General features: G+C 45.7%; 1 protein-coding gene across 6 annotated transcripts in view; it reads left to right on the top strand.

Moving 5' to 3' along the window:
- Positions 1–13,687, top strand: part of ASTN1 (astrotactin 1) — a 704,518-nt gene that overhangs the window by 629,390 nt on the left and 61,441 nt on the right. For all 6 annotated transcript variants that reach the window (XM_075320156.1, XM_075320155.1, XM_075320159.1 and 3 more), the window contains one exon: positions 148–252. In XM_075320156.1, coding sequence (XP_075176271.1) covers positions 148–252 — 105 coding nt within the window. The remainder of the gene's footprint in view (positions 1–147; positions 253–13,687) is intronic.

Genomic DNA, 13,687 nt, shown 5'->3' with positions numbered 1-13,687 from the left:
GCGACCTATTCGGTGAATATGGGCATTGCCGAATATTTGAGGTATTCGATCATCCCTAATCATTATATGTCCAATGTAAAACTACTATCCTTATTATAAATTATTTAAAAAATAAATTAAAAAAAATACAATTTTCCTTTCTTACAGGCATGGTCAACTTCAGTGAAGTAACAGGTTATCCTTTAATCCAGCACTGGACCGTACGATCTGTAATGTACCATGTCCGACTCAACCAACCCACCGTCTCCCAAGGTAAATTCAGCCATGATCATCGCCTTCATCTCCCATCAAACCATTGAGCTTTGTGTAGTCAGTGAAATATTTTGACAATGTATTAAAAGCTTGAATCTCTGTGAATATTGTGTCCAGTTTAATGAATAGTACGGTATTTGTTTAACCTTAATCTGTCTGATAGCTATAAATGGACTCTTGGATTCTTACTGAAGATGATTGAAATTTTTGAAATCCAAATTTACCAGCCTTGTGAAATATTTCCCCAAAAACTTGATTAGCAACTAATCAATTTGACTGGAACCGCACTTACCGCCCAGCCTTTGATTGTCCACAGGAGATGTATGACACTCGAAGGACACCTATGACTGTATTAAACCCCATAAAGCAAACATAGCCCTAGAAAAGTCAAAGTAACCTCAACAAACCTTGCTATGGGCAAACAGAAGCTAATCCGTGGTAGCCAACAGCCTGTTTAACAACTAAACTATTAGACTTTTTTAGGCTTTATAAATTATAAAATCTTTCCAAAAATTATCTCTTCATGAGGATAGATGTCTGTCATTCTGGTGGTATACTTTAAAGGCTTTTTGACAAAAAAGTATCAAAAGATGTCATGTTTGTTATACAGTCATATGAAAAAGTTTGGGCACCCCTATTAATGTTAACCTTTTTTCTTTATAACAATTTGGGTTTTTGCAGCAGCTATTTCAGTTTCATATATCTAATAACTGATGGACTGAGTAATATTTCTGGATTGAAATGAGGTTTATTGTACTTACAGAAAATGTGCAATCCGCATTTAAACAAAATTTGACCGGTGAAAAAGCATGAGCACCTCAACATAAAAGGGACATTAATATTTTGTAGATCCTCCTTTTGCAAAAATCACAGCCTCCAGTCGCTTCCTATAGCTTTTAATGAGTTCCTGGATCCTGGATGAAGGTATATTTGACCATTCCTGTTTACAATACAATTCCAGTTCAGTTAAGTTTGATGGTCGCCGAGCATGGACAGCACGCTTCGAATCATCCCACAGATTTTCAATGATATTCAGGTCTGGGGACTGGGATGGCCATTCCAGAACATTGTAATTGTTCCTCTGCATGAATGCCTGAGTAGATTTGGAGCGGTGTTTTGGATCATTGTCTTGCTGAAATATCCATCTCCTGCGTAACTTCAACTTCGTCACTGATTCTTGCACATTATTGTCAAGAATCAGCTGATACTGAGTTGAATCCATGCGACCCTCAACTTTAACAAGATTCCCGGTGTCGGCATTGGCCACACAGGCCCAAAGCATGATGGAACCTCCACGAAATTTTACTGTGGGTAGCAAGTGCTTTTCTTGGAATGCCGTGTTTTTTTGCCTCCATGCATAACGCTTTTTTGTATGACCAAACAACTCAATCTTTGTTTCATCAGTCCACAGGACCTTCTTCCAAAATGTAACTGGCTTGTCCAAATGTGCTTTTGCATACCTCAGGCGACTCTGTTTGTGGCGTGCTTGCAGAAACGGCTTCTTTCGCATCACTCTCCCATACAGCTTCTCCTTGTGCAACGTGCGCTGTATTGTTAACCGATGCACATTGACACCATCTACAGCAAGATGATGCTGCAGGTCTTTGGAGGTGGTCTGTGGATTGTCCTTGACTGTTCTCACCATTCTTCTTCTCTGCCTTTCTGATATTTTTCTTGGCCTGCCACTTCTGGGCTTAACAAGAACTGTACCTGTGTTCTTCCATTTCCTTACTATGTTCCTCACAGTGGAAACTGACAGTTTAAATCTCTGAGATAACTTTTTGTATCCTTCCCCTGAACAACTATGTTGAATAATCTTTGTTTTCAGATCATTTGAGAGTTGTTTTGAGGAGCCCATGATGCCACTCTTCATAGGAGATTCAAATAGAAGAACAACTTGCAAGTGGCCACCTTAAATACCTTTTCTCATGATTGGATACACCTGCCTATGAAGTTCAAAGCTCAATGAGGTTACAAAACCAATTTAGTGCTTTAGTAAGTCAGTAAAAAGTAGTTAGAAGTGTTCAAATCAAGAAATTGATAAGGGTGCCCATACTTTTGCACCGGTCAAATTTTGTTTAAATGCGGATTGTACATTTTCTGTTAGTACAATAAACCTCATTTCAACCCAGAAATATTACTCAGTCCATCAGTTATTAGATATATGAAACTGAAATAGCTGTTGTAAAAACCCAAATTGTTATAAAGAAAAAAGGTTAACATTAATAGGGGTGCAGAAACTTTTTCATATGACTGTGATAAAAAACTATAGATTGTTATCAAGCCATCCAAAAATTATTCCTATTTTGAGATAAAAAAAAAAGAGAAAAAGCAATGGCCTGTGCAAAAATTATCCCTATTATTTTAAGATCAGCTACAGGTTTGCAAAATGAAGAAATGGCTTTTTACCAAATGTTATCCATTTAGAGTGAGCAAAATCAGGATTGTTGTTTAGAAAGGGAAGAAACAATGGCTTCTTAAAAAGCTATGCAAAAATTATCTCTTTTGTGTGAGTAGTGTCAGGTTTATTTACTCTAAACAGGCTATGGTTTCAAACTGCAGTACAGTATAGCTATAGCACACAACGGACAAGAAAGAGAAGTGATTCGGCCAAAGAGCATTCGTTTTTAACATTTTCCGATCTTTGCCGATCAAGATCGTTCATTTCTAAGGGGTACTTTGCACGCTGCGACATCGCTACTGCGATCTCGTCAGGGTCAAATCGAAAGTGACGCACATCCTGCGCCAGTAATGACGTTGCAACGTGTAAAGCCTAGAAGCACCGATAAACGATCGCAAAAGTGTCGTAAATCGGTGATCGGTGTAGTGTCGGTCATTTCCATAATTTGGCTGCAGCGACAGGTACGATGTTGTTCCTCGTTCCTGCGGCAGCACACATCGCTGTGTATGAAGCCGCAGGAGCGAGGAACATCTCCTTACCTGTGTCCCGCCTGCAATGAGGAAGGAAGTAGGTGGGCGGCATGTTTACGTCCCGCTCATCTCCGCCCCTCCGCTTCTATTGGCCACCTGCCGTGTGACGTCACTGTGAAGCCACATGACCTGCCACCTTAGGAAGAAGGAGGGTCGCCGGCCAGAGCGACGTCGCAGGGCAGGTAAGTGCGTGTGGAGCTGCTGTAGCGATAATGTTCGCTACGGCAGCTATCACAAGATATCGCAGCTGCGATGGGGGCGGGTACTATCGTGCTCGGCATCGCTACAATTGGCTAGCGATGTCGCAGCGTGCAAAGTACCCCTTACTGTCACTGTAAGCACTGAAATCATCGGCCTCTTATCTCTAGGCCATGACTTCTAGTTCTGATGCATCAAGGGAGTGCGCATGCACAGATAAGGTCGTAATGTCATGACGCGTACCATGCTTTATGTGCACATGCTCAGAACCATCCAGGGCCTCCTCAGAACTGAAAATCCTGGCCCGGTAATACGAGGATGGGGATTTGAGCACTCATGGTGATAAGAAGATGCAAAGGGGCTGGTGAGAGGACAGTGAGGAGTGGGGGCTGTAAATGTGAGCGGTAAGATGAGTATAAGCATTTTTTACATATTACGTTTATTATGCTTGGGGGTCATCTATGTTTAGATTAACAAAGTTAAGTGCTGCTCCCAAAAAAGACATTAAAAATGACAGGCAGGTACATGCCTCAAAAGCAAAATGTTCCCGTCTTGTGGCCACATATTACTGACGTCATTGAAGGACCTGGTCTTGCCAATCAGTTCACACCGTCTCTAGTTATATTATAGTGTTCAAGAAAGACATCCAGGTCCTTGTAGAACTTTTTCAATGAATTACCTATTATGTTGTAGGAGAGAGATCCATAGTCTCACAACTATGATGATTAAACCTTCTTTCCTCTAGATGTAAAGGATGCCCCCTTGTCCTCTTTGAAGGTTTGGGTGTATAAATGTAATTAGAAAAATCTGTGTACCATCTATTTACATTGCAATTAACGAATCCCTAAAATTCAATTTTTCCACACTTGATAACCCTTGTCAAAAAGTTGTACTCCAACCATTCCCTTAATAAATTCTGTCACACATGTCTACACATGCTATGTTCTTCTAAGGGCGGCTTTGCACGATGCAACATCGCACGTGCGATGTCGGTGGGGTCAAATCGAAAGTGACGCACATCCGGCGTCACTTTCGACATCATAGTGTGTAAATCCTAGATGATACGATTAACGAGCGCAAAAGCGTCGTTATCGTATCATCGGTGTAGGCTCCGACTTTTTCAAAATTACGCTGCCGCGACAGGTACGATGGTGTTCCTCGTTCCTGCGGCAGCACACATCGCTGTGTATGAAGCCGCAGGAGCGAGGAACATCTCCTTACCTGCCGCCGGCGGCTATACGGAAGGAAGGAGGTGGGCGGGATGTTTACATCCTGCTCATCTCCGCCCCTCCGCTTTGATTGGCCGTCTGCCGTTTGACGTCACTGTGACGTTGTACGACCCGCCCCCTTAGGAAGAAGGCGGGACGCCGGCCAGAGCGATGTCGCAGGACAGGTGAGTGTATGTGAAGCTGGCGTAGCAATAATGTTCGCTACGCCAGGATTCACAAGATATCACTGCTGCGATGGGGGCGGGGACTATCGCGTGCGACATCGCAGCATCGGCTTGCGATGTCGCAACGTGCAGAGCCCGCCTTAGACAATTTAACCTAAAATTGTAAACAATATTCTAAAGGGGGCTTTACACGCAATGACATCGCTAACAAGATGTCGTTGGGGTCACGGAATTCGTGACGCACATTCGGCCTCGTTAGTGACGTCATTGCGTGTGAAACGCACGAACGACCGCTAACGATCAAAATTACTCACCATATCGTTGATCGTTGACGTGTTGTTCTAATCTCAAATATCGTTGCTGTTGCAGGACGCAGGTTGTTCGTCATTCCTGCGGCAGCACACATCACTATGTGTGACACCGCAGGAACGAGGAACAACATCGTACCTGCGGCCGCCGGCAATGAGGAAGGAAGGAGGTGGGCGGGATGTTCTGGCCGCTCATCTCCGCCCCTCCGCTTCTATTTGGCGGCCGCTTAGTGACGCTGCTGTGACGCCGAACGAACCTCCCCCTTAGAAAGGAGGTGGTTCGCTGGCCACAGCGACATCGCTAGGCAGGTAAGTAGTGTGACGGGAACTAACGATGTTGTGCGCCACGGGCAGCGATTTGCCCATGATGCACAACCGACGGGGGTGGGTGCTTTCACCAGCGACATCGCTAGTGATGTCGCTGTGTGTAAAGTGGCCTTAAGAGTGGCCTGACCAGTATCTTTTATTGAGACAAAACTATGCTCTTGTCATATGCATCTATTCCGGCTTTAATGTACCCCATAATTTTATCTGTCTTGACAGCAGCCTCCTGGCATTGGCAGCTAAGGTTTAGTTTACTGTCTACTAATATCACAAAGTCTTTTTCAGCGGTATTTTTTTCCCCTGAGTGTTTAACTATTGAAAAACTGATTAAATGATACTGCCCTGCAGGCTTTCTTAAAGTTCCTCAAAGGAATATTAGCATGGCATCTGTAATATAGGGTGCAATGCTTACTCCGCACTCTTCTGAGAGATTGTCAATACCTCCATAAGAACAGAGTGATTGCTCAGACTTTAATGATACCTCGGCTATGACCACAGCTGACCTTCTGTGGCCGAGGCTTTAAGAGTAGAGCAAGTTCATTACACCTTGACCAATCTGAATAATATTTTAAAAGATATAAAAATAATGCATTCTTTATGGAGTAGTCCTAAAACCACAATCAGTGAGTGAAAATGTCAAAGCCGCTAATTGGTTCAGCCCTGCCTGCGTATGTCACGTAACCCGGCCTGCTAAGACTTCTTGATGAGAACGTGAGTTATTTGATGCAATAATCCCACTCATTAAAATTGACCTTGTGTTCTTGGATGCGGGAAAGGAAAAATATCACTAGGAAAAGGGCTGATCAATTGTAACATATTTATTCAAGACAAAAACAGGTTATCTTTATTTTTCTACAGATGGAAGATTCATGGCCACGTTAATGAGCTGTTTGCACCAAAATAGAGATAGAGATAAGTCACTTCTTAAAGGCTTCTGTGTGTGGCCTTTTATCTGAATAAGGAATTACCATTTAATTGTACTATATATTTATAACAAACATTGTTTTCTGGAAAAGCTATGATCTATTACATTAAGGCCCCGTTACATGCAAGGACTTATCTAACGATATATCGCCGGGGTCACGGATTCCGTGACGCGCATCCGGCATCGTTAGCGACGTCGTTGCGTGTTACACCAATGAACGGCCGTTAACGATCAAAAATACTCACCTTATCGTTGATCGTTGACACGTCGTTCACTTTCAAAATATCGTTGATTGTAGAGGTCACAGGTTGTTCATCGTTCCCGAGGCAGCACACACCGCTACGTGTGACACCGCAAGAATGACAAGCTGGAGCTTACCTGCGGCCGCCGGTAATGAGGAAGGAAGGAGGTGGGCGGGCTGTTACGGCCGCTCAACTCCGCCCCTCCGCTTCTATTGGGCGGCCGCTTAGTGACGCCGCTGTGATGCCGCACAAACCACCCCCTTAGAAAGGTGGCGGTTCACCGGCAACAGCGACGTCGCTAAGCAGGTAAGTCCATGTGACGGCTCCTAACGATTTTGTGCGCCACAGGCAGCGATTTGCCCGTGACGCACAAACGACGGGGATGTTCGCTGGCGATATATCGCAGCGTGTAACGGGGCCTTTACTGTAAAGATTCCAACTAGGGCTGGGCGGACCCGGACTCCGGATACGCGCAGTTTCAAAGTTTATCGGGTGCCGGGCCCAGGATTCCGGCTGTTTGATCCGGATCTGGCACTCGAGAAACTAAAAAAAAAAGAAAGAAAATAAGAATGAAGCGAGCGCTTCATACTTACTCCGTCACAGTGGTAAACTGGTCCCGTGCGGCTGTTCGCTGCTCCTGTGGTCTCCGCTCATCATTGCTCGTCCATATGCACTCAGCACTGCTTTCCCTGCCCACCGGCCGGCCTGGCTTCTGTGATTGTGTGACGCTCCTGGACTATCAGGTCGTCACAGGGTACTGCACGCTCTTTATCTTTAGTGCAGTATTTAAATCCCTCATGGTTCTGGGTCCCCATTTTGCAGTGCTGCCCCCAACAGCAAATCAAATCCTAGATACACCCTGCACCACACCCACCAGGCATACCAGTGGGCGGCTTGAGCGAAATAGGGTCACCCACCTAGGGGTCAGGAAGGGGAGGTGAGGAGTGTTAGACAGTGGAGAGTAGACAGTTGTGAACAGGAGAAGTGAAGTGGAGGAAGCAGGGAGTAGTGGCTCCCAGGAGAAGCTGACTAGGTTGCAGATGGTGGTCTGGACCTAGAGGAGTTGGACACCCGGTTGCAGGGTATTGATGCAAGGTGCCTGGACCTGTCAAAGAGGATGGTCAGCAGCTTGCTCCGATCACTGGTCCGGAACAGAAGGCACGGTGGGGTACACGGACCCTAGATCGGGTAGAAGCTTCAGGCAACCTGGCAATTAACCTGCGGAGAACGGAGCCTTCATGGACCATTCCCACTAGCTCCAGAATCGGGGCACTAGCGCAATGAGGGGGATAGGGCCTTCCATACAAGCAGCCCATTGAAATCCCAAGCGTGAGCCCTGAGAACATGCTCCCACACTTAGCGACAATGGGGAGCGGGGCCCGGCAAGTTCCAGACTACTGGGCCACTATAGTGAATCTAAACTTTGTGCCAGGAGGCAGGTCACGGATTACCAGACAGCACTGCAGGGGACGGACCCTGGACCACCTGTAGAAAGCGTATACGCCCAGAAATGGTGCAAAACAGAGCACACGGTGACTCCGTTTTGCTTCTACATAATCAATGGCCCCATCAGCGCATGTGTCTGAAACCCGTTTTGTGGGGGGGTTCAGACGAAAGCTCCGACGGGACCAGTCAACGTTGGTGATAATGTAATGTAAAAGCCGCCTAACCCTAGGTGTTGCCTTTATTTTAGGGTAATTGTGTTAAATTATGTGCCTTTTTTATATTGGCAAACACTATCTGCAGTAGTTTTTGCTTTTCTGCAGTATGAGAATTACTCATTTCTGGGAAAATATAGACAATCTTTGAAAAGAGATCAGAATTTCATCTTCAAGCGTTTATCTGCTCTGGTTTTTATCTGCCATTTATTGTGAACATCTGATCTTCAGACACAGATTACACATCACATTTCTATCTCCTATTTATTGGATTCTGTTCCAGAAATAACTTACATATCAGATTAGACAATAAAATTTTAGTTTATGTCAAACCATTTCTTGTTTGCTTTTTTTCAAAGTGTCAAAATGTTGCTGGAAAAGGTCAATTTTATCATTTTTACATGCTGCAAATGTGCAGAGCAAGAAATACAAATTTCACCTAAACAATCTTATCACAATTATTAAGGACTGCCAGATCTCACAGGCGGAAAAGTGATAAAACAATGGTCCCTTAGGTTTCCCCCACAGGACCAAGCTGCATTAAAGTCTGGAATTTTACAGCCTGTGTATGCATAACCAGTTTCAATGGACCAATAGTAGACAATTAAATGCCCAAAGGGATAAGAAGCTCTGCTCTTTAAGGGATTGTCCAGTTAAGGATTAAAGTGGTTTGCACCTGTTCACACTTGTTTTATTCTGCTTAGACGTGCTGGTCAGTTTTTTGATATTGATTAAAACTAGGATGTATCCATAATAAGATAAAACCCTTACACTGTGCTAGGTTAAAAATGAACACAAATGCATGTCTCAGATGAGAACTGTTGACAGAACACCATACATAGTAACTAGTGATGAGCGGGCACTACCATGCTCATTGGCTCTGTACTCGTAACTATTGATGAGCAGGCACTATCATGCTCAGGTGCTCTGTACTCGTAACTAGTGATGAGCGGGCACTACCATGCTCGGGGGCTCAGTACTCGTAACTAGTGATGAGCGGGCACTACCATGCTCATTGGCTCTGTACTCGTAACTATTGATGAGCAGGCACTATCATGCTCATTGGCTCTGTACTCGTAACTATTGATGAGCAGGCACTATCATGCTCAGGTGCTCAGTACTCGTAACTATTGATGAGCAGGCACTATCATGCTCAGGTGCTCTGTACTCGTAACTAGTGATGAGCGGGCACTACCATGCTCAGGTGCTCTGTACTCGTAACTAGTGATGAGCGGGCACTACCATGCTCGGGTGCTCAGTACTCGTAACTAGTGATGAGCGGGCACTACCATGCTCAGGTGCTCCGTACTCATAACTAGTGATGAGCAGGCACTATCATGCTCGAGTGCTCTGTGCTCGTAACTAGTGATGAGCGAGCACTACCATGCTCGGGTGCCCTGTACTCGTAACTAATGATGAGCGTGCACTACCATACTCGGGTGCTCAGGACTGGTAACTAGTGATGAGAGACCACTACCATGCTCGGGTGCTCAGTACTCATAACTAGTGATGAGCGGACACTACTATGCTCAGGTGCTCAGTACTCGGAACTAGTGATGAGCGGAAACTACCATGCTCGGGTGCTCAGGACTGGTAACTAGTGATGAGCGGGCACTACAATGCTCGGGTGCTCAGGACTGGTAACTAGTGATGAGCGGACACTACTATGCTCAGGTGCTCAGTACTCGGAACTAGTGATGAGCGGAAACTACCATGCTCGGGTGCTCAGGACTGGTAACTAGTGATGAGCGGACACTACTATGCTCAGGTGCTTAGTACTTGTAAATTGTGATGAGCGGGCTCTACCATGCTTGGGTGCTCTGTACTCGTAACTAGTGAGGAGCGGGCACTACCATGCTCGGGTGCTCGAAACTCCTAACTAGTGATGAGTGAGCACTACCATGCTCAGGTGCTTGGTACTAGTAACTAGTGAGGAGTGAGCACTACCATGCTCGGGTGCTCAGTACTAGTAACTAATGATGAGTGGGCACTACCATGTTCAGGTATTCGATACACGTAACTAGTGATGACCGAGCACTACCATGCTCGAGTGCTCAGTACTCATAACTAGTGATGAGTGGGCACTACCATGCTCGGGTGCTCAGTACTGGTAACTAGTGATGAGCGAGCATTACCAAGCTCGGGTGCTCAATACTCGTAACTAGTGATGAGCGGGCACTACCATGCTCAGGTGCTTGGAACTCAAAATAAGTTGATCGGAATGTCAGACAGGCTTGATTACACTACCAAGTATAATGGAAGTCATAGGGAAGCTTGATCATTTTTCCGGAAGGTCTTCCAGAAAATGCTCAAGATCCTGTTGACTTCCATTGTACTCAGTACACGAGTCAAGTCACAAGAGTGTCCTACTGCTCATTACGACTACAGAGCACCTGAGCATGGTAGTAATCGCTCATCACTAGTAGTAATTAAAAATGGTAAATAAGGCACCAAATCTAGGTAAACAATGCAGTATAAAAATTAGAGGCCAATCTTTAATAATTTTATATACATGGCATATAAATAAAAAACAGATGATGAACATCACCAGTACAGATGAGAAAAAAACATGGGTATCAGACACCCCATAGAGGTTAATGGTCAGACACGGCAACAACTGTATCTAAAAAAACAGACTTGCGAAATAAATTAGGTATAAAAGAATTTCCCCCCTTGAATAAACATGCCAAATAGATAACACCCAGGTAAAGGCGGAAATTCCCACCTACCAATGCAATGAAAATCTAAGGCAAAATATAAAATTACTATGTTGTATGAAATAATAAATGCTGTGATCAATACCCCAGAGTGGACGAGAAGTTAAATATTGACCCTTAAACAGTGGAAGGAAGAAGAAAGATGAAGCCTGAACCAAGGTGTTCAACATCCAGAGAAATGGTCAGATGAGAGATAGACTATAGCAGTATGATTTAGGGCAAAACAAGATTATACTGTATGTATAGCCCAGAGTCCAGCCCAATGGTCATAGAAAAGGCAAGAAGAGGTGAGGCATAGCAGGAAAGACCCCATGCGTATAGCCAGCCTTGAAGGGGTGGTTCACCTATATTCATTATTGAACACAGCGATATTATGTTGAGAAACAAGGTTTCTCTCAAATAACTTGTGTTGACAATAGTGCCTGTGAGCAGAGCTATTGCGGACCGCACTTTCCCATCGCCTGATCCCCGGGCTCCGTGACCTCAGGGAACCGGTGATGTCACGTCAACTTCCTGTTCACCTGATATCACCACGTCCGACCCCAGTCTCTGCGAGTCACTGGGCCGAGGGAAGAGTTTCACCGCTCGTCACAGCCCAGCACCGCTGCTGCTTGTGACTCGCTCACCCCAGGGCCTTAGGTGACCCGGTGTCGGGCCAGACTAGTCTGGGGTAGTCAGCGTTGGCGGAGCCCAACTACGTGACCCTGGTGGAGTCAATTAATGTTGTGGCGGTATTGGGGTGATGATAGTGTTAAAGTTTATATAAGATTCGTGACACCACCTGTGGTAATTTGCAGCTATGGAGCTGCAGCTGCTGGAAGGGACCTCCGGGGCTGATGTTATGGCAGCTGAGGTGTTTCTTGCTCTCCACAGGTAGAGCGGGTACCCCGGGGCAACCTATTGTGCTTGGTAAAGTCTATGGCGTTTGTGGACGAGGTGCAGAATGAATCAGACGACACAGGGCTTGCAGTTTAGGTCTTTTACTCACTGTTTCAGTTGCTGCAGCAAACCGGTTGCCCACAGTATGCTGGTATTCACTGTCAGGTGCCTCCGCCAATCCCAGGTAGTTCAGAGGTCAATACCGGTGCACCCCTCCTGTGTCTCTTTCCTGACTGACTTCCTAGCCTTGACCGTTGTAGTTAAGCTGATCTTGGCCTCCACCACAGGGCCTGAACAAAGTGGGCTAACCGTAGTTGTATCTTGCCCTCTTCACCGGGGATCTGTGGTGGGTTGTGGCCCTGGGCACTTGCAACCACCCCAGGCCTTCGGTGTTACTTTTGAGGAATTGTCTTTCTTCCCTCTGTCTGGGGACTGTCCCCGAATGCAGCCAGATTTCTCCTCCCGATCTTACGGTGGAACAGGCCACGAGCCAATATGCCCTTCCGTGGCCCTGGGATCCTTTCTTTCTTTAGGTGTCACCTGGGCCTAACTAGACCCCAGGATCTCCACCAGGAACTTCCTTCTGCCACTTTTTCTTCAGACTTTACTCCTTCATTCTCCTGAGGTAACTACCTCCCTCTCACACTCTAGACTTCACTGCCCTTCAACTTCCTGATTTCCTTGTCTACTCACACTTTCTGACTCCTGCCACACACCCACTGACTAGGCCCCACCCACACTATTGGGACCAGAAATGGGACTTACGGCCCCATGAATACATCTATGGGGGTTGCTGCCACTATCCCTGACCCAGTGTATGCCTACCAATTGGTGTGTGCAAGTTTAGTCTGTGGACCGGCATATGACCTCATTCTTACCCAGGATGGGACATCACACCTCTGGCTGAGGGGCAATATCTCTGTGGCGACGGAAGCCTCAGGGGCGCCACACTTGCGTGCTCTGCAGTGAAGGAGGAGGGAGCAGGGAGATGATGAGCTGTGATGCTGGGCTGTGCAGAGCATGAAAACAACCGCCCACAGCACAGTCTCTTGGATTACTCAGACAACCCATAGACTTGAACTGGCACTGTATAATGTTTACTTTTCCCTTTGATGTGAATGCTGGTGAGTTGAACATTCAAGGCCATCTTATAAATTGGACTAATGTCAGATGAACTCGCTATGATAACACACTTGGCCATCACCTTTGCTGGTTTCAAAGGGCACGTAAGGTTTGTATTCACCGCAGGCGGACAGTCAAGATTCAGGTGCAACTGACGCTGGGTCAGATTTATTTTGGGGATGCACAAACAGAAAAAACAGCAACAAAAAAAATCCTTGCCTGTCCAGCACTAACTATACATGATGATACCCTAACTACAGACTGGAGGACTTGTCCCTTCCAGCTAAACCATACAGACATCGAGCACTGCTCCCACTCACAGGTGTCTCCTACACAGACAAGCTTTCTGTGTTCCCAGGCGGGGAGACTCACCCCACCTACCAGCCTCCTTTTCAATCCATTAGTATCCAGGTGATCCTCACCAGGCTAGGTCACATAGGACAGATACTGGGGCGAGATGTACCTGCCCTCATCCACTAATCCAACATGAGCCTCACACCACTAATGAGGAGATGAAGATCAGGCATTTCCATTTTAATAATGCTGATCTCTTTGTTCTCCCAAAAAAAAGCTGCCATGAGAGGTCTGACAGTGGCTCTCCCGTAGAGTGATCAGAATCGTTCAACAGAGCCACTAATTGACATCTTTACTATTGTTTGACTGACAACTTTCCATTGTGAGTGTATTCCCTTACCGGAAGGTTTCACCAAAGATACCATCTGTCTGTTCTGTAAAGAT

This window comes from Anomaloglossus baeobatrachus, chromosome 8 (assembly GCF_048569485.1).
Source record: "Anomaloglossus baeobatrachus isolate aAnoBae1 chromosome 8, aAnoBae1.hap1, whole genome shotgun sequence".
NCBI classification, from domain to species: Eukaryota; Metazoa; Chordata; class Amphibia; order Anura; family Aromobatidae; genus Anomaloglossus; species Anomaloglossus baeobatrachus.
This window is presented reverse-complemented; position numbering and strand designations above follow the sequence as displayed.